The sequence below is a fragment of the Carcharodon carcharias genome, chromosome 20, assembly GCF_017639515.1.
Source record: "Carcharodon carcharias isolate sCarCar2 chromosome 20, sCarCar2.pri, whole genome shotgun sequence".
In the NCBI taxonomy this organism is placed as follows: Eukaryota; Metazoa; Chordata; class Chondrichthyes; order Lamniformes; family Lamnidae; genus Carcharodon; species Carcharodon carcharias.
In genome coordinates, this window is record NC_054486.1 from 82,848,548 (window position 1) to 82,874,555 (window position 26,008).

At 39.7% G+C, this 26,008-nt stretch overlaps 2 protein-coding genes across 8 annotated transcripts in view; one reads left to right on the forward strand and one right to left on the reverse strand.

Annotated features, from left to right (window-relative positions):
- Window positions 1-22,023, reverse strand: part of eml5 (EMAP like 5) — a 192,310-nt gene extending 170,287 nt beyond the window's left edge. For all 4 annotated transcript variants that reach the window (XM_041214377.1, XM_041214374.1, XM_041214375.1 and 1 more), the window contains exons 1-3: window positions 21,769-22,023; window positions 2,063-2,222; window positions 19-117 (exon numbers count right to left, since the gene is read on the reverse strand). In XM_041214377.1, coding sequence (XP_041070311.1) covers window positions 19-117; window positions 2,063-2,222; window positions 21,769-21,965 — 456 coding nt within the window. In that variant the 5' untranslated portion in view covers window positions 21,966-22,023. The remainder of the gene's footprint in view (window positions 1-18; window positions 118-2,062; window positions 2,223-21,768) is intronic.
- A 659-nt stretch (window positions 22,024-22,682) lies between these two features.
- ttc8 (tetratricopeptide repeat domain 8) overlaps window positions 22,683-26,008 on the forward strand; it is a 37,261-nt gene continuing 33,935 nt past the window's right edge. For 2 of the 4 annotated variants that reach the window (XM_041215076.1, XM_041215077.1), the window contains exon 1: window positions 23,643-23,852. In XM_041215076.1, the coding sequence (XP_041071010.1) occupies window positions 23,739-23,852 (114 nt within the window). In that variant the 5' untranslated portion in view covers window positions 23,643-23,738. Of the gene's footprint in view, window positions 22,703-23,642; window positions 23,853-26,008 lie in introns of those variants that run through there. The other 2 variants (XM_041215078.1, XM_041215079.1) reach the window with 2 other exon arrangements.

Below are 26,008 nucleotides of genomic sequence, written 5' to 3' on the forward strand. Positions count from 1 at the left end.
ACATACAAAGACAGTTACCCTATCTGTGTGTCCTGCTGCAGTAGCTAGAACTCTTCCTTTCTTCCAATCCCAAACACAAATAGTGTTTTTGGAATCCAGACCAATAGATACCAAACGCTGTGAAGGGGGAAAAAAAAACAGAAATTAGGAAAATCGCTCATTTTTCTGTTAGATAACAAAATTTAATAAATCTCCCCTCCCACAAAGCACCTTCTTAATCATCTTTTACAGAGGATCCATAATCACGCAAACCCACTATAACTAACCAAAAACAGCAGACTTTCATTTTACATCCAGAGGGGAATATTCCTTTAATGAAAAAGTATTCCATAAAGCCAGTTTATAATTTATAAGCTAAAAAACAAGTTTCAGTGGGTATTTGGTATTAGCATGAAACCTTGTAACTTACTATTCAAAATCTAACACGACTTTTTGAAGTATTACAATACAGCACAGAAAATACATACATGGTTAGTTGTATGGAAATTCTTTTCCTCCACAATTCCACATATTTCATATTATTTAGGTCTGATCCTATATCTACTCAAAATATTTAAATTAAATTTTTATTGTACCTGCTTGAGAAGTAGAAGTAGAAGTAGAGCATAGCTCACGATAACAGGATCCACAAAATACTTTAAACATTTACAGTGACAAGATTAGGGAAATCAACAAAACTAAACCATTTGTATCCTACACCATAAAGACACTTTGAGCAATCACTATAGAAATCAAGCCTCCAGAGTCTGGAATCTACAGTTCTGTCCTCGGAAAAAGGGTACGTGGTAGTTCTGAGGATGCATCAGAGGCATTAGTGGATGGTCGTCTAAGTGACAAAGAAAATGACTTTAATCTCAAAACACAGAGCACAGTAATGTAGGTGTAAAGAGTCAAAGAATCTTATCCATTATGGCCAAAGTATGTAGAGAATGTCACTAGGTTAATTCCAACATTAGTAACCAAGCTATAACTGTTGGAATTAACCACTGATGTCTTCAGATGCCCAAATCAGTTGTTACATGTTAAAAGTAAAAGACAAATTACATAAAGGACTAGCTAAACTTAAGCATTTATGTGCCACTGACATCCAAAGAGCAAAGGTCCAGTGTCCTTTAATTGACATTTCAACCTAGTCAAGTTGCAACCATGACTAAAATGAGGGACGGTGATGGTCGTTACAATTTATATACACTTAGTTGTGGTTCCACTGTCTAAAAGTCAACTGAAGTTTGGTTTTATTACCAAAAGGAAAGCACTTGACTATTAATGCAGGTGATTGAAATAGACTGGACTCATCCCTATTGTGTTGATTATACCTGAATCGCCAGATATATCTTAAAAAAATTATTGGGAAACCCTCTGAATATCAGAACTATCCTGGAAATTAGAAAAGGACAAAGATTGTTCAGTTGTTTCTACATCTAGGATAATTGAGGCAATCAATGCCAAGCTTGGAAACATACTGGTACACATTTAGACAAAATTACCAGTCAGAAGCCATATTGTCGTTGTATTGCAATCATACAGGAACTGTGAGCTACCTTTCTGTTTCAAGAATCTTAACAGATATTTTGAACAATAATTCAATCCAAATGTCAATTATCAGTAATATAGAGTGCAACTGTATGGGAAAAACCATGATGGCCGAAGAGAAAAAAAATTTTGGACTGCTCCATGAGAAGCGCTGGTGACATGGCACAGCAAAGAAAGGCAGGTAGTCAATGTCATCACATTGGCTTAGACTTCTTTTCTAAAATAACATGGAGGACGCATTAATGAACATAATTTGTTGCACACAGACATAGACCAAAGAGAAGTAGCTCTAGAAAGTAAGCTCATTTATCTAACAAAATATTGAGTGCAAGCAACACAACACAATATCAGTTTTATAAAAAATGAAGATTTAATTCATAAAATATAACTTTATTATAATTAGTATGTAAAAACTTCATATTTCTTTCACCAGCTAATATCAATCCAAGGTTCTCAAAGTCTATTTTATCATACAAATATTTGACATGGTGCAAACCAACAAAGTCAAACTAGCATACAATTTACTCACCTGGCCATCATGATCAAAGGCCAAGCAGGCTACTCCATGTGTGTGCACATCTTTCAAGATTGATATTGTCTGCACATTGTAGGTGTCCCACACACATATATGTGGCTCCTTTCCCACCTGTCCTGTTGCAACTAAAGTTCGTTCTGGGTGCAGTGCTAAGCTGTGGATGGTACAAAAAGATTTTTTTAAAATATAATTGAAAACAGCAACTGACATGTTCATAAATGCAAGAAATATGACCTAAAGCATTGCTATAAGTGTTCATATTCATTGGGTTCCCAAAAGAGGTCTTGTTTGACTAAGGGCTGTTTTTGTGTCTCAGCTACACTCCCAAATATGGGAACCATGCCAACTAAAAAAAACTCTGGTCTGTGCTACGCCATACCATCTTCAGATGAACCATCTGGTAGAGTAATTTACTGGCACATAAACACACATGCTAAGTCAGAAGTGTGGCGAATTGGAGTGGCAGCATCACGTACCATCTACAAGACACACAGGAGAAACTCGCCAAGGCTCTTTCAAAAGCACCTTTCAAATCAACTTCTACCACCTAAACAGAAAAAGGCAACAAGGTGCATGGGAATGCCACTACTTGCAAGTTCCCCTCCATGTCATACAACATCCTGACTTGGAACTATATTGCTGTTCTTTTACTATCGCTGGGTGCAAATTATGGAAATATTTTCCTAACAGCTCTGTGAGTCTACCTACACCACATGGACTGCACTGGTTCAAGAAGGTAGCCCACTACCATCTTCACGAGGACCACTAGGAATGGCAGTAAATGCTGACCTTGCCAGCAATGCTGGACATGAAAATAATAATTTTCATAATATTCTGATTTATTGTAAAAGTGGGTTAATAGTGGGGTTTGAATTAGTTTCTCTGTGTTAATGTGTGTGTGTGGGGGGGATTTAATTGATTTGGAGACAGCTGGTCTGGAGACTTTGAGTTATCAAAAAGTGGCTGGGTTTGAAATGCTAAATACGTAAACATCAAGTTTTAGAATGTGAGGTATAAGGAAAATTAGCATTTTTAGATAAATTAGAGTAGTTTGAATTTCAAAGGGATGGTAAGATGTTACATCTAGCCAGGAGAAGCTAAGCCAAACAGTGTATTTATTTTCTCCCCAAAGTTTACTGATAAAATTAGTACTGTGAAAGATTTATATTATGAGAAAAGTAAAGTTGCAAAGACATATGGGAACAATAGAATTTGCATTAAAAAGGGAGAAACATGTATAAAGGAGATGAGGCTATGTTTCAAAGAAAAAGAAATTCTAAGATCTAACACAAGTGTGAAAAGCCTCTAGTTCTATGGATCAAGTTGCTATCAACAGGAAACAAAACTGAGAAAACTCATTTTGAATGTGACTGTCCAGGGTATTGTGTTGCTTTGCCTGGGTCTGTTTAAACGTATTTGTTTTACTGTTGCCTTAATGGAGGTGTAACTGGGAGTCAGATTAATTAGGGGTTTTAGGAACTATTATCACACTAATTTGTAGACTTGTGCATGCTTAAAATCTTCTCTTTTTTTAATAAATGGTTAATTTAGCTTTGTAAAAACCTCAGATCATGGTAGTCCTAATACTTATGAATTCAAGGCACACATCTTGAAATAAAATACAAATTGCAAAACAGTTGTGACCCATTGATCACATTTCCCTTGTGGATTTGATCCGTCTGGCACACATCATCTGCCACATCATAACAATGCTCACATCTATTAATAAATTTAAAAGCAAATTAGTATAGAAAGCAGGACCAAAAGGGCCAAGATAGAATATTACCAAATTTGTTGTTTTCTGACAAAAGAGTATTTCAAATACTTTTAGGAGTTCTCACCACTTGAATTGCTACACAGCCACTGAGTATTATGCCCATTAACACTTACAAGAGAAGCATGGTCTGGAAAGATTATTGAGGATGGAAATATAGTGGAATATGTACTTAACTAGATTGAGTAAACTTATATTGGAAAGCCTGACCACGTATTCACTCACACTATGCCTCATTGGTAGCAGAAACAATGAGTTATCATCTCACTAATCAGGTACATCAGATGATGGAAAAGGTTGTGTAGTCTATTTACACAAAATCAACCACCCAAGTACCAACTATACCACACAAACATCTCTCTTCCAAAAAGAATTGACCCTGTTTATTGGTCTTATTTCCTGCTCTTTTGCTTTCATTCCTCTCCATGGTAACATTCCTTTCATGCAATTGATCAAATGTGACCAACTTCTAGATCAATGCAAAAGAAGCCATTTCACTGTCATCACATTAGATTTCAGACCAAATTTCTTCATTCTATGTTCAGCATATTTTTAGTAATTTAAAAGCTTAAATATCGTCCTCCTTAAAATTTGGTATTCAACTAAATTGTATAAAACTATTCTGAGAATTATAAGCTAAATTATCTCTAAGCCTCAGCTTTGGCTCAATGGTAACACTCATGCCTCGGGGACAGATGACTGAGAGTTCAATCATGACACCAGGACACATTAAGCAGATTGCAGTACAACACTAGTAAAGTATTAATGTTGCAGTTGCCATATTTCAATGAGCCATTAGACCGAGGTCCCATCTACCTTCTCAAGTGGACATGACACTATTCGATGAGCAACAGGGGAGTTCTGTTCATACCTTGGTCGATATTTGTACTTCTTTAAAATATCTTATCTTTAAAATATATTATCTAATTACTTATCTCGATGTTGTTTGTGGGATTTTGCAGTGCGCAAACTAGTTGTTACATTTCCTTGCATTAGTGGCTACACTTCAAAAGTACTTCATTGGCAGTGAAGTGCTTTGGAATGCCCTGAGTGATAAAGAATCCTCATTACTGCATCTTCTTTCTCCATCTACTGGACTCACTGTCAATGTGTTTTCCTTTCTGCCAGATTAACAGTATGATGGCCAAGCTCTGCCTGGTCTTTGGACTTGTTTTGATGCCACCTTGGGGCACTTTTCAACAATAACTGCATTATATAAAAACAAATTGTTGTGTTGCTTTGTTGCTTTCAAATCCACATTCCTTTTTTGTTTCATGCTTTTTTTTCCCTTTCTCTATCTTGTGCTCCTCCTTCGTTACTTTGGCAGAAATTTCAGCTGAAGGTCAAGCTTAGAAGTTATTTAATGCAACTGTCTGAGATTGCACATTTTATTGTAACACTGTATTGGCCTATTGTAATATTGTAACCTACTATTCTGCTCACTTACAATTCCGTTTTTGAACTATGTGACCTCCACCAATTGGCACCATTATGTTGTTGGAGCTGTTCTGTTCTTGTTGCCTAAATTCTTCAGACTACATCTTTAGACTAATGTCAAGTAAATTCTTTATGCCTCACAGCCTCAAGTGCATCTTCATTGACCCTGATTAGCAACACACCCAAGAAAACAACCTTAAAACTTTCTGTAAAAAAGTGTTTTAGCTACTAAATCTCTCATACCTCCTCAGTTCAAACTCAAAGGCATCACATTGAACCTCATTTCAGACTTAACTGACAAGCAAGCTTTCAGACCAAATGATGAAGGCACATGAAATATATTTACAATATAAGTTAAACTGATCAGCTCCTTAAATTAAACTAAATGGTCATAAATTATATGCATTTAAACTTGTATATGCATAATTCTTGTTCCTTGTACTCTTCTGTGGTGTAGGGGTTAGCTAGTAAGTCTAATCTAGCTTCCTTTGAAAGTTTCAACTCACACTACTCAACTTGTGGGCACATGCAGTACCTTAATACCTCCCAAAACAACTGCCAGCGATTCCTGGATTTGAATAACTGGCTGTCCAACCACTAATTTCAAATGTAATTTATGTGTATGGCTGTTGTGTTATGTCCTCAACACAAACTGCAATGATCCAAACTTCTACAGAACATAAGCTAAATATTCACCTATCATCTCTTTCTGCTGACCTACAATGGCAGCTCAAATTCCATGTATTAAACTCAGAATCTTTGCATTTCTCCACTCTAGTCTTCGCCAAGCCTTTATCTCCTCCCAAATGCTCAGTTTCTCTGATATTCTTTGCTTCTCCTCCTAAGCAAAGCTTTCATCACCTCAATCCCCCTCTTAGGAATGACTTGCATAAACCTCTTGCCTCACCACCACTGTCAGCATTTATAAAATCCTCAAGATCTTGGGTCATCCTTCCTAATCAACCCCTTTCCAATTGAGTTTCCATTTTCCTTATGCCTATTTGGGAAAGCCTTGCGACATTTGTTATGTTTTTGGCATTATGTTAATACGTGTGGCCTCAAGTTTTAAGAGGCAATGGGACTTTTACACTGAATAAATCTGGGGACGCATTTCTAACTGCAACTGGTACTCTTATTTCTTGATTCGTTGCTACAAAAAACTAGGTAAAATGCTGCACTTTTGTCAGAGATACATTCACCAAACCTAATTTCACAAACTATATTATCTAAACTATATATAAGCAGTATGCTTTCAACTAGTTTCCGAGTAATCTAAATGTTTTGCTTTGAAAATCCATTGTCAAACACAATACGTACAAATTTAATGCCTTTTCACATAGAGACCTCTCAAAATATTTCACAAAACTAATTTCTTGCTATGGGGCCCATAAAGGAAGCACCCATTCATCCACCCCTCGCCCCCATTTTTCACCCAAAGTCCAAGCAGGCTACCCTTCTGGGCTTCCCCCACAATCCCTGACCTCTTCCAATTGGCTGAAAAATTGCAGCCAGAGTACTAAGAAAGAAGCCACCAATTGGCCACAAGGGCCTCAATTGTGTTGACAGCAGATGGGCCATCCTAGGCCTCCACACACCACCCATAAATTTGTAGCAAGATCAGGGCAGGTGGGTAGGCTGTGGGAAGTCACCGGCAGAATTTTACAAGATGCCCTGACTGCAAACATGCCTGCAGGGGCCATAAAATTCTGCCTTCGTGTGGTTCCAGAATATTCACTTCACTGTAATGAGTCATGCTCATCAATTTTTTTTCAAATTGGCGCTGATGTACAGAAAGACCAATGAGATGCCACAAAGTTTGAATATTTTGATGGTCAATTACAGGCCCTCTGCTATTTAGGATGTGATTAGATTAAATCACTGAGTAGTACCTGTACTATTCTTATGCTGGACACATGATAGAATTCAACACGGTTACTGTTAAACAACCGTGGCGTGAAACAGTAACTCATGGATAATGCGGCACATTCCAGGGAGTAGATCAGTGAACAAAATTATCAGTCACAGTGTTGGAAAGGGTTAAGTATGTAAAAGACTGGGTGCAACATACAGAGTATGGAAGATAATAACAAATAGGAAACAGGTTTCCATGTAACAAGAGATTTATCATTCATGAGAATGCAGAAGTATCATTATACTTGAACAAAGGCATACTCATTAATGTGTAAACTACACAAAATGTCTAGATGTACTCTGGTAGGTTCCAAAGGATTTCCCATTTGAGCACAACATATTGTTTGCCAAACTACAATGCTATTGCGTAAGGCATTGTTATATTTCGCTCCAGTATCGAAGTCTTCAATGGATGGAATAATGTCCACACCAACGTACCCCCTATTTTTTTTTTAAAAGAGCGTTTGGGCAATTTGATCAAGTGCGTGGAGCCTTTAATTTTTTTTGCGTGATCATTTAAGAGGACTGACATATGCACGAGAACTTTTGGGTTGTTGCGCAACTGCACAATTTACAGGAAACATGGTCCGCACTGTCCACTTTAATTAATAAGAGAATAATTTGCTATGCCAAACTGCAGAGACAGATAACTGGTTTGTTTAATATAAATTCTGAACAAATTAAAGCCAACAGATTCAGAAACTGCAATATTTTAAACTGGATAAACAAAGGAAATGAACATGCTTTCAAAGTATTAAGTACAACAATGTGCACCCCAAAGGTTTACAAAGTTCACACAATTACAGCTGAAAGTAACAAGTCACAACTATCCACAAGAAGTCAGCCAACATTTGCCTCGTGCCCTTAAGACATAGTTGGCGAGAAATGACTGATGTTATCTAAATTAATACCTTCAGTCCATATAATCTTCAAATTGTCCTTGTCCCGTGGGTTCAGGCTGTAATCACTCTTCATCCTTTTTCATTAGCTAATGAAAAAGTCATCTATCGCTGCAATTTTTTTGTGTCATTGGCAGGCATTCAATGGGTACTCATCTTTACTCCTGCGTGATTTTAGAGCACTTTGCTACTTAGTTTCTTTTTTTAAACTAGAAAAAGTATTAATGAGCATTTTAAAAGCAGTCTCTGTGATTGATCATTTTACTTCAGTAATTAGAAAATTTACGAAATGGTGGTTATAGCTATTGTACAGGCTTTTAGAGTGAACCTTTAAAGTTTTAATGCACTTAGTAGCTTTCAGATTACATAACGTCCATTAACATATTACTTGGGCAAAGGCATTTGAACTCTGATCAATTGTTGCAATGATACTTTTGTACCATGTTGCAGAGTTTTGTCAAAGAAATGGTATCCCTTCAGTACAAAGGAATTCTATTAACTCAGATTATGCTTGACCACGTGGAAGATATGGTCAAACTTTGTTTTTCTGCCTTTCTAATGGATAAGTTATTTCTCTGTTGAAGTTTAAAACACACACGCATACACTCAAAAACAGTTTTTCCACTGCAATCAATTTAAAGTGGATGACTGTGCTGTCAGTGTTTTCCCCAAATTGGAGGCTATTAAATTGCACTTCATGCAATTAATCACAAATATGTGGAATTCAGCCTTCTTCCACTTAACACAAACATGCAATACAATTTCCTACCAAAAGGTCCTACCAAGTCAGGATTTCTTGTGGTTAAACTGATAATCAAGGATATTATAACTCTTACAGGATGCAATAAAGATTAGTCTGCATTTAATGGAATTAGAAAAGAGACAAAGAAACATACGAAATAGGAGTAGACCATATGGCCCACTGCCATTGAGTACGATCATGGCTCATCTCAAGGCTTCAACTCACTTTCCCATCCACTCTCCATATCCTTTGATTCCTTGAGACACCAAAAATCTGTCCACCTCAGCCTTAAATTTATTCAACAATGCAGCATTCACAACACTCTGTGGCGGAGATTTTCAAACCAACCCTTTGAGTGGAGAAATTTTTCCTCATCTCAGTCCTAAATGATCCTGAGATTGTGCCTTCTGTATTCTAGATTCCCTAGCCAGGGGAAACAACCTCAGTGTCTACCCTGTCAAGCCCCATCAGGACCTTCTATTTTTCAATGAAATCACCTCATTCTTCTAAATCTAAGGTTGCATCATAAGACAACCTTCTCACACCAGGGACCAAGCTGGTGAACTTTTGCTGTACTGCCTCTAATGCAACATGGGAGACCAAAACTGCTCATATTACTCCATGTGTTCTCACCAAAGTCCTGTACAACTGAAGCAAGACTTCTTATCCTCCTATTCCAATCCCCTTGCAATGAAGACTGTTATACCATTTGCCTTTCTAATTGCTTGCTGTACCTGCATGCTAACTTTTTGTGTTTCTCATATGAATACACCCAAAAACCTCTGAACATCAACATTTAAAAGTTTCATGCCTTTTAAAAAATACTCTGCTTTTCTATTCTTACCACCAAAGTGAATAACCTCACACTACCCTACATTATACTCCATTTGCCACCTTGTTGCCCACTGACTTAAACTGTCTAGATCTCTTTTCAGTCTATGTCCTGTTTACAGTCTGCATTCCCACCTAGCTTTGTATCATCAGAAAACTTGGATACATTACTCTCCATCTCTTTGTCTAAGCCACTAATATAGGTTGTAAATAGCAGAGGCCTAGTACTGATCCTTGCAACACTCCACTAGTTACAGCCTGCCAAATATAAAATGCCTATTTTTTGCTCCCTGTCCATTAACCAATCCTCTCCCCATGCTAATATATTGCCCCAATTCCATGAGCTTCTATTTTTTGTATTAGCCTTTTATGCAACTCCGTAACAAATGTCTTTTGGAAATCCAAGTATACAAACTACTCATTTCCCTTTACTTAACCTACTAGTTACATCCTCAAAAAACTATAATAAATTTGTCAAACACAATTTCCCTTTCGCAAAACCATGTTGACTTTGTCTGATCATACTATGATTTTCTAAGTACTTTCCCAATGTCAGGCTAACTGACCTGTAGTTCCCAGTTTTCTCTCTCTCTCTCTCTCTCTCTCTCTCCTTCCTCACAGAGCACTGATTCTTTTGCTAACTTCCAGTATGCTGGGGCTGTTCTAGAATCTAGGGACTTTAGGAAAAACATAACCAGCACATCCACTGTCTCTGCAGCTATCTCTTTTAGAACACTGGGATGTAGGCCATCAGGTTTTTGTTGGTTTTTAATCCTATAAGTTTTTCAAATAATTTTTATCTAGTGATATTAATTAGCTTAATTTCCTCACTCTTATTAGCCCCTAGGTTACTCTCCATTCCTGGTATGTAACTTGTGCCTTCTACTGTCAAGGCAGATATTTGAAATATTTGAAAAAAGATATAATTCCATTAGAAGCAGTTCAGAGAAGGTTCACTCGACTGATTCCTGGGATGAAAGGCTTACCTAATGAAGAAAGGTTGAGCCTATATCTACTGGAGTTTAAAGAATGTGAGGTGATCTTATTGAAATATATAAAATCCTGAGGGTGGATATAGGAGGATGTTTCCTCTTGTGGGAGAAGCTACAACTATGGTCCACAGTTTAAGAATACAAGGTCTTCCCTTTTAAGATGGAGATAAGGAGAATTCTTTTGCTCTCAAGAGGGTCATTAGTCTGTGAAATTCTCATCCCCAGAAAGCAGTGGAGGCTGGATCATTGAATTTATTCATGGCTGAATTAGATAGATTTTTGATAGTCAAGGAAGTTAAGGACTATGGAGGGCAAACAGGAAAGTAGAGTTGAAACTAAAATCAGGTCAACCATGACCTTATTGAATGGCAGAGCAGGGTCAAAGGGCTGAATGGCCTACTCCTGTTCCTAAGTCCTATGGTCCTAATGTCTCTACCATTTCCTCACTTGCCACAATAATTTCTCCTGACTCTCCCTCTAAGGGACCATCACTTTCTTTAGCTACTCTCCTTTTTATATACTTGTAAAAGTTACAATCTGTTTTAATATTCCTGGCTTGTTTGTGCTCATGTACATGTGCTCATGTTTTTTCCTTCAACTTTTTGGAGGCCATTTGCTGCTTTCTAAAAAGACTGCCGATCCTCAAACTCACACCAATTCTTTGCAAAATTAAGTCTCTTCTTTTAATCTAATGCCATCTTTAACTTAACTTGGTAAGAATGTGTGATTGAAATACTGTTGAATGGGACACATAAGCAAAAGCTTTCAAGAGATAGCTTGTCTCTGAATGGCTCTTGATTATCTGCTGAACAAAACAAGACACTCATAACATGCCCTAAGTTCTAGTTCAGATTTACATTGACAAGAAAGCCAATTTCCCACTACTACCATTCTCTTATTCTTGCCATGTAAGTGATTTTCACATCCCTCCTACCATCTGGCAGTCCTTTGCCCCATAATGTCAGCAATGTTGCTTAGAACCAATCATGAGTCCCTATCCACCTCATATTTCCTGAACCACGTACTTATGGGATATTTTCAGTAATTCAGGGTCCTTGCATCTGCAAATCCTCTGTTCTTCTACTGCTCTTCCAAAGTCACTCCTAGCTTTCACACGATTTCTATCTACCACTGTCTCTTTGCACACACAGAGACCTTCTGCTAAAGATATAGTTTTCCAACACCATGCAAATCTGTTAATATCCTGAGGATCCATAATCCTTCACATATTGCACTTCACATCCATTAGAAGGTTCCCTGTGCTGCCATTCTTCCAACTTAAAGGTGTACATTCTGTTCATCTATACTCCCACTAGCAACCAACTCTCAAGAACCCTGAGCAGGGCAGCGTATTTCCAGTGCACTGAATGAAAATTGGCCCCATTATTTCCACTGCTATACTAGGAAATAAAAAGTGCTCACTTTGTCTGCTGTCCCACCACTTGCGAGATCAACATGCAGCATATAACTGGGAACCACTTTTCTGCATAATCTCACTCTAATGATTTATACATTAGAATAGATTAACAGGTAATAGTATCCTCACACACACAGTTTATCAATTTTGGACCTACCCTCTTTTGCAAACCTTATAACTTAATTCACTAACATTGCAACTTCTTACTCCTTACCCTTCACCTGAAATTTGCAAGATTCAGACTTCTGGTGCCCACTTTCCTGCACCACTTGAGGAATTGCAAATGTTAAACCCTTGATTGAACATATGTGTAAAGATAAATCCAGCAACTAACTTTGATGGTGGGAAAGATTTTAATGACAATAATCCAGAACAAAATTAGCAGTCATGTGGGCAAGTGTGGATTAATTAGGGAATGCCAGCATAGATTTGTTAAAAATAAATCATGTTTTTGCAGAAATGGCAGAGACGCTTAATCAATATTTTGCCTCAGTTTTCACGGTGGAGGACAATAGTACCACCCCAATAGTAACAGGTAGTGCAGAGGGTATAGAGAAGGAGGAACTTAGAACAATCACCATCACTAGAGAAAAAGTATTGAGCAAATTATTGGGATTAAAGGGTGACAAGTGCCCAGGACCTGATGACCTACATCCCAGGGTCTTAAAGGAAGTGGCAGCAGAGATACTGGATGCATTGGCTATAATATTCCAAAATTCCCTGGATTCTGGAAAGGTTCCAGTGGATTGGAAAAATTCTAATATAACATCCTTATTCAAAAAGGCGCGGCAGGGGGAGAGGCACAAAGTAGGAAACTATAGACCAGTTAGTTTAGCATCTGTCATTGGGAAATTGTTGGAATCCATTATTAAGGAAGTAGTACTGGGGCATTTGGAAAGTCAAAATGCAATCCATCAGAGTCAGCATGGTTTTATGAGGAGTAAATCATGTTTGACTAATTTGCTAGAGTTCTTTGAAGATGTGACAAGCAAAGTAGATAATGGGGATCCTGTAGATATAGTATATCTGGACTTCCAGAAGGCCTTTGATAAGGTGCCACATAAAAGATTAATACACAAGATAAAGTCACACGGAGTTAGGGGTAAGATATTAGCTTGGATAGAGGATTGGTTAACCAAAAGAAAACAGAGAGTTGGGATAAATGGGTCTTTTTCTGGATGACAAGCTGTAACCAGTGGGGTGCCACAGGGTTCGGTCCTTACTAATGATTTGGATTCAGGGACAGAAGGTACAATAGCTAAATTTGCAGATGACACCGAAATAGGTGGGAAAGTAAGTTGCAATGACGAAATAAGAAATTTACAAATGGATATGGACAGGTTAGGTGAATGGGCCAAAATTTGGCAGATGGAGAATAAAAAAGCGACATTACTTAAATGGAAAAAAACTTTAGAATGCTTCAGTGCAGAGGGACACGGGTGACCTCGTGCATGAATCACTGAAAGCTAGTGTGCAGGTACAGCAGGTAATAAGGAAGGCAAATGGAATTTTGGCATTTATTGCTAAAGGAATAGAGTATAAAAATAGGGAAGTGTTGTTGCAACTGTACAAGGCATTGGTGAGACCGCACCTGGAATACTGTGCACAGTTTTGGTCCCCCAACTTGAGGAAGGATGTAGTTGCATTGGAGGCGGTTCAGCGGGGGTTCACTAAATTGATTCTGGAGATGCGGGGCTTGTCTTATGAGGAGAGATTGAGCAGTTTAGCCCAAACTCGCTAGAGTTTAGAAGGATTAGAGGAGATCTAATTAAGGTATATAAGATGCTAAAGGGGATAGACAAAGTAGATGTGGAGCAGATGTTTCCCCTTCTGGGGCATTCTAGAATGAAAGGCCATAGTTTTAGGCTAAGGAGTGGTAGATTTAAACCGGAGATGAGGAGGAATTACTTTTCTCAAAGTGTCATGAATCTGTGGAGTTAACTACCTCAGTGCAGTGGATGCTGGGACACTGAATAAATTTAAGGAGATAGATAGACAGACAGATTTTTAATTAGTAACGGGTTTAAAGGGTTTGGGGAGAGTGCGGGAAATTGGAGTTGAGGCTGAAATGAGATCAGCCATGATCGTATTGAATGACGGGGCAAGCTCAAGGGGCTGAATTTGCCTACTCCTGTTCCTAGTTCTTATGTTAACTAGCTTGATTGAGCTTTTTGATGAGGTAACAGGGATGGATGAAAGGATAGTGTTTTTGGAGCTGCACTCATCCAGGCAAGTGGGGAGTATTCCATCACATTCCTGACTTGTGCCTTGCACATGGTGAACAGGGTTTGGGGATTTAGTTGGTCTCACCACAGAATTCCCAGCCTCCGGCCTGCTCTTGCATAACAGTTCATTTTCTCCTGGCAACCTCCCAGGGAGCTGATAGTGGAGGATTCAGTGATGGTAATGCCCATTGAATGTCAAGAGGAGATGGTTAGATTCTCTCTTGTTGGAGATGGTCATTGCCTGGCACTTGTGAAGTGTGAATGTTACTTGCCATTTATCAGCCCAAGCCTGAATGGCGTCCAGGTACTGCAGCATATGGACACAGGATGCTTTAGTATCTGAGGAATTGCAACTGGTGCTGAACATTGTGCAATTATCATGAATACTCCCACTTTTGACCTCATGATGGTGGGAAGGTCATTGATGAAGCAGCTGAAGATGAAGCCTAGGACACTACCTGAGGAACTCCTGCAGCAATATCCTGGGACTGAGATGACCTCCAACAGCCAAAGCTATCTTCCTTTGGTAGCTATGGCTCCAACCAGTGGAGAGTTTTCCCTTTGATTCGCATTGACTCCAGTTTTGCTAGGGCTCCTTGATGCCTCAAATGCTGCCTTGATGTCAAGGTCAGTCATCCTCGCCTCATCTTGAATTCAACTCATTTGTCCAATATTTGGACCAAGGCTGTAATGAGTGGCCCTGCCAGAACCCAAACTGAGCATCAGCGAGTAAGTTATTACTTAGTATCTGCTGCTTGACAGCACTGTCATCAACACCTTCTATCACTTTGCTGATGATCAAGAGTGGATTGGTGGGGCAGTAATTAGATTTGTCCCACTTTTTGTAGACAGGACAAGCTTGGGCAATTTTCCACATTGCAGGGTAGATGCCAGTTTTGAATCACAGAACTGTTACAGTGCATAAGGAGGCCATTCAGCCCAGCATGTCTGCACCGGCTCTCCGAATGAGCATTTCACCTAATGCCTTCTTCTGCCTTCTCCCTGTAACCCTGCAGATAGAATATTTGAAAAGAAAAAAATCCCTCCTGAATGCCTCAATTGAACCTGTCTCCATCACATTCTCAGGCTATGCATTCCAGACCCTAATCACTCACTGTGTGAAGAAGTTTTTTTCTCATATCACTTTTGCTTATTTTGCCAATTATTTTAAGTGTGTGCCCTCTCATTCTCAATCCTTTCACAACTGGGAGCAGTTTCTCCCTATCTACTCTGTCCAGGCCCCTCATGATTTTGAACACCTTTATCAAATCTCCTCCCAGCCTTCTTTTCTCCAAGAAAGAGTCCCAACTTCTCCAACCTTACTTCATAACTGAAGTTCCTCGTCCCTGGAACCATCCTCGTAAACTTCTTCTGCACTCTATACAATACCTTCACATTCTTCCTAAAATGCAGCACCCAGAACTGTATGCAATACTCCAGCCGAGTTCTAATTAGTGTCTTATATAAGATCAATATAGCCTCCTTGATCTTGTACTCTTTGCCTCTACTAATAAAGCCTAGGATACTGTATGCTTTATTAACTGCTCTCATCCTGTCCTGCCATTTTTAATGACTTATGCACATATACACCCAGGTCCCTCTGCCCCTACATCCGTTTTAGAGTAGTGCCCTTTCTTTTATACTGTCTCTCCAGGCTTTTTCCCTATCAAAATGTAGGAAAATCTATCAAACCTCCCATTTCTCCACACTGAGCTTCATCTGCTACCTATCTGCCCATTCCACCAACTTGTCTAAGTCCTTCTGAAGTCCTCCTCAAAGTTTACAATGCTTCCAAATTTTGTATCTTCCACAAATGTCAACAATGTTCCCTGTACACCAAGGTCTAGATCATAAATATATATTAGGAAAAGCAAGGGTCCCAATAACGGCCCTTGGGAAACTCCACTACAAATCTTCCTCCAACCCGAAAAAAAACATGCATAAACCATTACTCTCTATTTCCTGTCACTCAGCCAATTTTGTATCCAATTTTGTACGGTCCCTTTTATTCCATGAGCTATAACTTTGCTCACAAGTCTGTTGTGCAGCACTGTGTCAAACGCCTATTGGAAGACCACGTACACCACATCAACAATATCGCCCTCATCAACCCTCTCTGTTACCTCTTCAAAAAACTCCAAGTTAGTTAAATCCGATTTTTCCTTAAGAAATCCATGCTGGCTCTCCTTAATTAACCCACATTTGTCCATGTGACTATTAATTCTGCCCCGAATTACAATTTCTAGATGTTTCCCCACCACTGAATTTAATCTGACAGGTCTATAGTTGCTGGGCTTATCCTTACACCTTTTTTTGAACAAGGTCATAATGTTTGCAACTCTCCCCAATCCTCTGGCACCACCACTGAGTCTAAGGAAGATTGAAGAATTATGGCCAGTGCCCCTCCAATTTCCACTCTCACTTCCCTCCATATCCTTACATACGTCTCATCCTGTTCCAGTGCCTTGTCAACTTTGAGTACAGATAGCCTATCCAGTACTTCCTCCTTAGCAATTTTAAACTCTTCTCATGACTGAATTTCCTCCTCTTTCACCATGGCCTGGGTAGCATCTTCTTCCTTGGTAAAGACAGTTGCAAAGTATTTATTTAATACTTTGGCCATGCCCCTGCCTCTATGTGAAAATTCCTTTTTTGGTCCCTAATCAGCCTACTCCTCCTTTTACCACCCTTTACTATTTATATATCTTTAGAAGACTTTGGGATTCCCTTTTATATTAGCTGTCAGTCCCTTGTCATACTCCCTCTTCGTTTCTCTTATTTGCTTTTTCACCTTCCCTCTGAACCTTCTGTATTCAGCCTGCTTCTCAATTGTATTTTCTGTCATCTGTCATAAGTATGCTTTTTCTTCTTTATCTTAATTTCCACCTCCTTTGTCATTCAGGGAGCTCTGAATTGGTTTGCCATACCTTTTTCTTTTGAGGGCATATAGCTTGACTATGCCTGAAGCATCTCTTCTTTGAAGGTAGCTCATTGTTCAGCTCCCATTTTTTCTGCCAACCTTTGACACCAATTCATTTGGCCCAGATCTGTTCTTACCCCCATTGAATTTGGCTTTCCCCCAGTTAATTATTCTTACTCTAGAGTGTTCATTGTCCTTTTCTATAGTCATCCTAAACCTTATGATACAGTGATCCTTGTCCCCTAAATGTTCTCCTACTGACACATGATCTACATGGCCCACCTCATTTCCAAGAACCCGGTCTAGCAGTGCCTCATCTCTCATTGGACTGGACACATACTGCTGTAGAAAAGCCTGAACACACTCTAGGAACTTTTGCCCCTCTACCCTTTATACTACCACTATTCCAGTCAATAGGCGGATAATTAAAGTTCCCCTAATTTTTGCACGTCTGTTATTCCCTTGCAGATTTGTTCCTCTACATTCTTCCCACTAGTTGGTGGTCTATAGACTACACTAAGCAATATAATTGTACCTTTTTGTTCTTTAGCTCTAGCTAAATTGATTTTATCCTTGACCTCTCTGGGATATCCACTTTCTCCATAATAGCTGTACTGGAACAGCTTGGCTAGTGGACGTGGCTAGTTCTAGGGCACAAATCTTCAGTACTATTGCCTTCTGCGATTTCTTTATATCACATGGAGTGAATCAAATTGGCTGAAGCCTGATATCTGTGATGCTAGGGACCTCAGTAGGATGCCCAGATGGATCAGCCACTCAACACTTCTGGAGGTATACATGCACAAATCATTGAAGAAGAAAGAGCAGGTTGCGAAAGTGATTAATGAGGCACGTGGGATCCTTTACTTTATAAATGGAGGCATTGAGTACAAAAGTAAGGAAGTTATGGTGAACCTTTATAAAACTCTGGTTTGTCCTCAACAGGAGTATTGTCTCCAATTCTGGACACCACATTTTAGAAAGCATAAGAAGGCTTTAGAGAGGATGCAGGAATTTAAAAACCAAAAACTTCACCAGGCTAGACATGTAAATACAGCAGCTAGAATGGTGGAGTCTTGGAATTCTACAGTGAATAACTCACCTCCTGACTCCCCTAAGCTTGCCCACCATTATCAAGGCACGAGTCAAAAGTGTGATAGAATATTCTCCACTTGTCTGGATCATCCAAGACAAAGCAAGGCACTTTATTCGCACTCCATCCATCACCTCAAACGCTTACTCCTCCACCACCAGCACAAAGTGACAGTAACGTGTACCACATAAAGATACACTGCAGTAACTCATCACACCTCCACCCACAGCACCTTCCAAATTTGTGACCTTCATTACCTGAAAAAGGACAAGGGCAGCCGATGCATGGGAACACCACCACCTGCAAGTTCCCCTCCATGTACTAGATCACTGTTCCTTCACTGGGTCAAACTCCCTTCCTAACAGCACAGTGGGTGTACCTAAACCACATGAATTTCTGCTATTCAAGAAGGTGGCTCACCACCACTTCAAGGGCAATTAGGGATAGGCCAGTGATGCTCATACTCCATGAATGAATATAAAAAAAGAAAAGATTCATGAGAATGGTTCCTGGAATGTGGGACTTCAGTTGTGTAAATTGATTGGAGAAGCTGGGGTTACTCTCCTTAGAGAAGATGGGGAGGAGATTTGATAGTGGCATTCAAAATCATACAGGATCTAGACAGAGTGAGAGAGAAAGTGTTCCCATTGGCAGAAGGTCTGAGAACCAGAGGACACCTGTTTAAGATAATTGGCAAAATTACCAACAGTGACATGAGGAGAAACTGCTTTTAAAAAAACACAGCAAGTGTTTAGGATCTGAAATCACTGCCCGAGAGTATGGTGGAGGTAGATTCAATAATGGGCTTCAAAATGGAATTGAAAAAAGTACAGGGAAAAAAAATCAAGACTTTGTGGAAAGCACAGCGGAATGGCACTAGCCGAGTTGTTCTTGCAGATACCTGGCATGGACACAGTGGACCAAATGGCCCCACCCTGTGCTGTACCAGTCTGCAATTCGTTGAACATTTATTCTACAACCCCTTTACTCTCCTTCAGTCTTTTCATAGCCATAGGGTCCCAATTTCCCTGCTATTCAAGAGTAAAATTACCAGCATTATTACTGTCGGCCATTTTGTTGCAGAATGTAATACATCTAAATGTCTTTTATTGGAAAACGTTGATGCTCCATTAGGAAACTGCAGAAAATTGCCCTCAATTTATTTTGGGTTTGGAGGCCCCACTCACATGAACATTTCCAAAATCCAAGCCAAGCCATAGGAGCCCTTTCCAGCCGTACTGCAGTTTGCGTCTGACACCACTAGGTGTCTTGGTTAGACAGATCTAGAGACTGAATCAATTTACCAGCCATCCTGTATACACGCCATTTTCAGCATTGCCGTAGAACATGAATGACTTCCCAGTGACACTGAAGATGGTCTGTTCAGTCAACTCACGTTGAAGTATGGATAGGTTACATATAGATACATGGATAGCCCATTAAACCCAACTTGTCCACCTAGTGAATATGTTCCAAACAAGTGTCCAACCTTCTTCACCTAACTAGCAGTGTATCCTGCTACTCCTTTTCCCCTCATGTTTATCTAGCTTCCCATTAAATGTACTCATGCTATTTGCCTCAATTACACCGTGTACAAGTGTGTTCCGTACTTTTACTACACTTGGGTAATGAGATGTCGCTTGAATTCTCTATTGTTTTTTGCAACTAACTTATATTTACGAATTGTGGTTTTGGATGTCCCCACAAGTGGAAATATTCTCTGAGTGTGTCCCATGCATCAAACCCTATTGCGCACATGCCTTTAAGAGCTCAAAGCATTTCCGTCCCTTTAATGTCTCACTGAGCCCACATGGAGCGCCAATAGCAAATGCCACCAGCATGAAAGTACCATACAAAACTAGATATTTTTCAAAATAAATGCCAGGATCAAGTTCAAGGATACCTGTCAGTCTCTGGGTTCAAATAGCAATTACAAACTCGTCAAGCTTCAATTACATAATTCAGGACGTCATTAATATCCCACGGATAAAATTACATCCTTGTAATTCACCCCTGTCCATTCCCCTCTAGGTACACATCCATATCATCCATTTCTCACCCCCACGATCACATTATGTAACAGTTTGAAATGATTGAATTTAAATCAGTTCGACAATGGTGTTCTGGAATTTCAATTTCTTTACTCATTATGGCAATTTTGTTACAATTGAATCCGCTATGTTAAACACACACACACATACACACACATATGTATACTGCATATATATAGCAATGATTTAACAATCAGCTCAAAATACCCGGCATCATATCCATTTTCATGCTCTGCCCAAAAGTCTTTCCGGAAATCAATTGAACAGCTAAATCTTTCAGTTCATATCATCTGACTCAAAGGACGATGAATGGCAGTCCATCTGTCGTTTGTAAGATTTAACCTTTGTAATTTGGAGTCAAGAGCCATCCTTCCACACAAAGAGAGCCACGCACCACGGAATCTAAAAAGTGGATTACTACATCTGATAAATTATACATGTTATGATTTTTCTGACTAACTGTACCGCAGCTTCCAAGGGGAATGCACTTTTATTTATTAAACAATGGCCTGGGTTCCGCTGCTTGGGTTCTATAAAACGCTCCCGTAACACAAACCATCCGCATGTACAAAAGAACAGCAGCAACCACCCGAAGATGAGTTATTTGCTTCCGATAAAAAAAAAGAGCTGGTTTTATTTAGTTTTGGGAGCCGTTCCAGTGAGGGTTTTCAAAGTTGCAGATCCATACGATCACAATCAACGGTTACCTGTTAGGAGTTGGGCATTCAGGATCACAAAGTGCATTGTACAGTGTTGTCCAATTCACATTAAAACAAAACACCCGTCGCCTCAAAATATAATTCCGAATTATTTGGAATATGTCGGGCGCTGTACAATGTAACAAACAAGTTACATTTTATAAGCCTAAATACAATCTCAACCTGCAGCATGGATCAATTCATTCAATTAACTGTGAATGCATTATTATCCCAACAATCGCAGCAAATAAACAGGACAGCTTTAAGTATCTTTTTTATGGAAGCAACTTAATTCAAATTAATTACGCTTGTAAAGATGAGGAGCTCAAATCAAGAAATTCTTTTGCATGACAGAAATAAAATGCCTTTATGAACGATATATTGTTTCCAACATTCCAGGGCCAAATAAACAATTCATCTAGTTAGGTGAAGAATTTGAGAGGAGGGGGGTGTGGTGAATCAAATATGGACCCTTTATAAATTCCAGAATCTGCGCGGTTGAATTTTTGACATACATGAAGTAGTTAATTTAAAGTGCAAAGGAACTAACCAGATTTGTAGACTCGAGGTTACATTTTGCTTTCCCAGTGCATACAGCCGGATAACGGGACGCCGGAGCAATGAGCGGGATTCATACTGTACGGATGCGCGATTTTTTTTTGCTGTAAAGGATTGGGCACTTTTTTAAAAAACAAATCAAGATAAAATACCTGATTATATCATCGTTGTGACCCAGAAAGAATTTCTGTTTATGTTCCCGTGTGTTGTAAACCACCCCAACGCCCGCAACGAAATAAACGATTTCCTTGGAAGCTGTGTAATAGAGGTTGTTTCGACACTGGTGCCCCCGGTAGCCATAAACCCACTCCAGGCGCAGGTGACAGTTCGGTGCTGTTCCATCAGCCATATCGCCGCCTCCCACAGCCACTGCCACGGCACGGCACAGCGCCGTCCTCAGCTGATGAGTCTCCTCTTCCCAACCTTGCTCTGCACACAACCAGATTGAAGATGCGCGAATACTCAACAGTTGTCATGCATTTTATGTTTTTTGCTCTCCCACGCACACTTTGCAAATACGAACGTCAGAAACGCATGACGTCAAACCATTTTTCCTCCCCCTCCCGAATAAAATAAAAATGAGCTACCGAGCTCTGCAAGTTGACAGGTTGCCTTTGCCTCGCTTAGCTTTACATCGCCCGGTGTAGTATCCAGCGCTTTGACACCTCCGCCCGCCGCGCGCAGGTCCACGTCCGCTCGCGCCAGCCCAACCAATCCTCTGCGGGCGTTCCACTGATGGACAGCGCGACAGACCAATGGAAAGCCGCGTCCCCACGTCAATCATGCGTATCCCCGCTCCTTCCTCCCCCCGTCGGCCCGCCCCCTCCGCGGCTCACCGCCCCTCACGCCCGCTTTTCGCTGGCGGAGGAAATAAGCGGGATAAAAACAAAAAAACTGCGGATGCTGGAAATCCAAAACAAAAACAGAATTACCTGGAAAAACTCAGCAGGTGGTGGGAGGAAATAAGAGCCGACTTATTAGCCGAGTGATTATCTAATGATGTACGGCATCGACTTGGAGCCGTCAATCATATCGGGGCTGGAAATCTGAAACAGAGTCAGAAATACTGGAAATAGAAAATAGCAGGTCAGGCAGCATTGTGGGGGGAAAAGAAATGTAACTTTCCCAGACATTACTTGATTTTTGACGAAGGATTACACAGTACCTGAAATGTTAAGCGGAATGCTAGAAACCTGAAATAAAAACAGAAAATGCTGGAAATATTCAGCAGGTCAGGCAGCATCTATGGCTCCACATTCTCTGTTTCTGTACTGAAATGTTAACTTTTTTAACCTTTGCTGCATGACCTGCTGAGTGTTTTCAGAATCTTATGTTTTCTTTTGTTTCAATTTTTCAGTATCTACAGATACTGGTTCTTCTCGCCAGTTTGAAGTATCTACTTAGTTTGTTTTTAAATTAAAAAAAGCCACCCAGCTTACATCCACCGATTTACTTACCTCAATGTGGTATAGTCTCACTTCCAGAATAATGGGGAAACGACATTTATGTAGAATGATTGGGAAAATAAATATTCTGCAAAATAAGGTGCTCAGCACTGAACATCAATGGCTCAATATGGGTTATTGCAATAAGCATGGCGCTATTTATAAAACATAATGTGATATTGGTACTTTAAAAATGTGTCACTTGCAGGATGCTGCTAATATGCATAAAGAAATGCATTTTCCTCTCCATTGACATTTATTTTATATGTATACACAGATCTTTGGTTTATGAATGGCCACTGATATTAGCAACTGGAACAAGCTGATTGACAAGTAACAGTGAAGCTCAAGGTCGTAATCACTGCCGTGTTTCCAGTTTGCCAGTTTTAAAAAAAAACACAATACGATTATAAGACAAAAGGGAAAGGGTGCTTGACTTTATCCCGATGACTATAATTTTCGGTAAATGTTATTCCTATCTAATCGCGCTTCATCTGAGTGCAAAATGTGTCAAAATTACCGTCGCTAATATGTTAGGCAGTTCTGGAGCCACCCCGCGCTTTGCGAAGACCCGTGGATGCCGTTGCCGGGGGTGACGGAGAAAGGTGACGGCGGAAGGCCCCGCGGCCCCGGTTCCACCTCCCCACTTCCCGGGATCGGAGTTTTACTGGAATAAGATGGGGCTGGACATGGATCCCATGTTCTTGGCCTGGAGCTATTTCAGAAGGCGCAAGTTCCAGTCCTGTGCAGCCCTCTGCACCAAGCTGCTGGAGAGCAACCCGTATGACCAGGTAGAGAAAGTGGAGCTGGCAGTTCAGCTGCCTGCAGCCCCGAACTGTGTCCGCAGTTAATGTATCGAAAATCGCGTGCATGTACTGGTGACTGTCTCATACTGTTCAGTGCGGCCGAATTTATGTGCTGCAATATTATTGAAAGTTATGCTCTGGAAAGTAAAGTGAAACGTGCGCTCCACCATCAGCAGAAGTACAATAAATTTGTAATATGTGAAAAACATCTCGGAGCTTCCTTGTCAGATGAATGGATAAAGGACAAATTCATCCCTCTTTCATTCGCTCTCAAGGATATATATACATACACACACACGCACTCAACTTCTACAGGTTTATCTATTTGTGCAAAATAATGTGTAGTTCATATGGCTGAAGCCTTTGGGGCTGAGACTAATTAGGCATCAATCACGATTATTGCATCCTTAATTTAGCAGTTCCCATATGTCAGATGTGTACGTATTGAAGAATTACTGATTTTAAATGACTTGTTATTTTGTATATGCCATTGTTTCGTTAAAAATCAATTTCTGAATGAAACAATGGTGCTTTGGTGTATTCGCGTATATCCTTTACGTATTATAAAGAACATATGATTTCCTCCAACATTTTTATTCAATGTATTTTATACTTAAATTCTGGATGCTACTTTTTTCACTACATTATTTTGATTCGGAAGTCACTTTGTAAACTTGCCTTTTCTCAAAAATCAATTCCTTTAATTTACAGGGATAGATGTTGAGAAATTTAATGGAAATTGGTTGGGATTGTAGCCTGGCTTCATTTTACAATCAAGAGCTTGAATCTTGCACAAAATGATAGAATTTAAAATATATTTCTGAGGTTAAACATTGTCAAACCACTGCTCACTATTTGAAAATAAAATGCCAGTCCCAAAGACAAAAGATTGATTGATTATGGGATATGGAGATATCACTGGTGCATATGCTGTTGTAATGTTCAAGTTAAGGTATTCTTACTTTAAATTTTTCAGTGTTTAAATAAAGGCATTTCAAAAAATTCAAATCTTGATCAATAATTGATTACAAAAATTATTGCTAGTTATTCTCTTATTGCGTTGCTCAAAGCCAAAGTTCAGTGATTGTGTTCTGGAAGACCTTAAGCAATGAAATAGTTTGACAGTACAGAACTTGAGTGTTGCTAAAAAAAGAGACATGTCTAAGCCTTACATCTTGCGCTCACCAGGACATTCGCAAGAATACCAATGTAAGGAGGAAAACACCAATTTATACTGTTTGAAACGAGTGATGATTTCTTGGCAAGTGGCATTGTCATGGAGAATGCACCGTCGATAGAGACTGACAGTTTACTGCAAAGCATTGTTTGAAATTTAAACCAGGCAGCTTGACCCTGATTGGTCAAGACGTTGCCCTGATGTGCCCAATTTCAGCATCAAGCTTGCATGGTAAGCAAATGGCTCAGGCCCTATTTACAAGGTTGTCGATAAGAACCAACTTATGGCATGTGGCTCTGTAAGAATCCCAGCATGTATATTGACCAGTGAAGGTAGGCTTCCGGGTAGACCGTGGTAGAGAATCCCCTGGCAGATTCCTCAACTAGTACATCAAAGAAGGGGAGTTCATTTGACTGCTCCATTTCATTGGTGAATTTGAGCACAGGATGGAGTCAGTGAATGACTGTCACTTATTTTGTTTAGCTGAAACATGCAGAATGTATGTATATGTTCTTTCTGTCTGCAAAGAACAGGGCCCTGTGTATTAATATATGTAGCTTCCAATACATGCAGACTGCGAGCCCGACTGACAATCTTAAATTGGTTGTCAGCGTAATTCTTAGCACATTGGGCAACATTTGCTAAATAATCCTCAATCGCGGAATCACAGCTAATGTTTTGCAAGCATGGGCTAGTTGGGTATGGTCTGTACCCTGCCCATTGCGAACAGTGGCTGGATCATGCTGTTTGATATGATCCGACAGCCTTTGAGACGTACGCCCTACATACTTAGCATCATATTAGTGCTGAAATTCACATACCGCATTATTCATTTGTGTGGTAGGCAGAATGTATTTTTGGCTTGACGGCAGCATCCTGTTAAGAACATAAGAACTAGGAGCAGGAGTAGGCAATTTAGCCCCTCGAGCCTGCCCCGCCATTCATTATGATCATGGCTGATCTC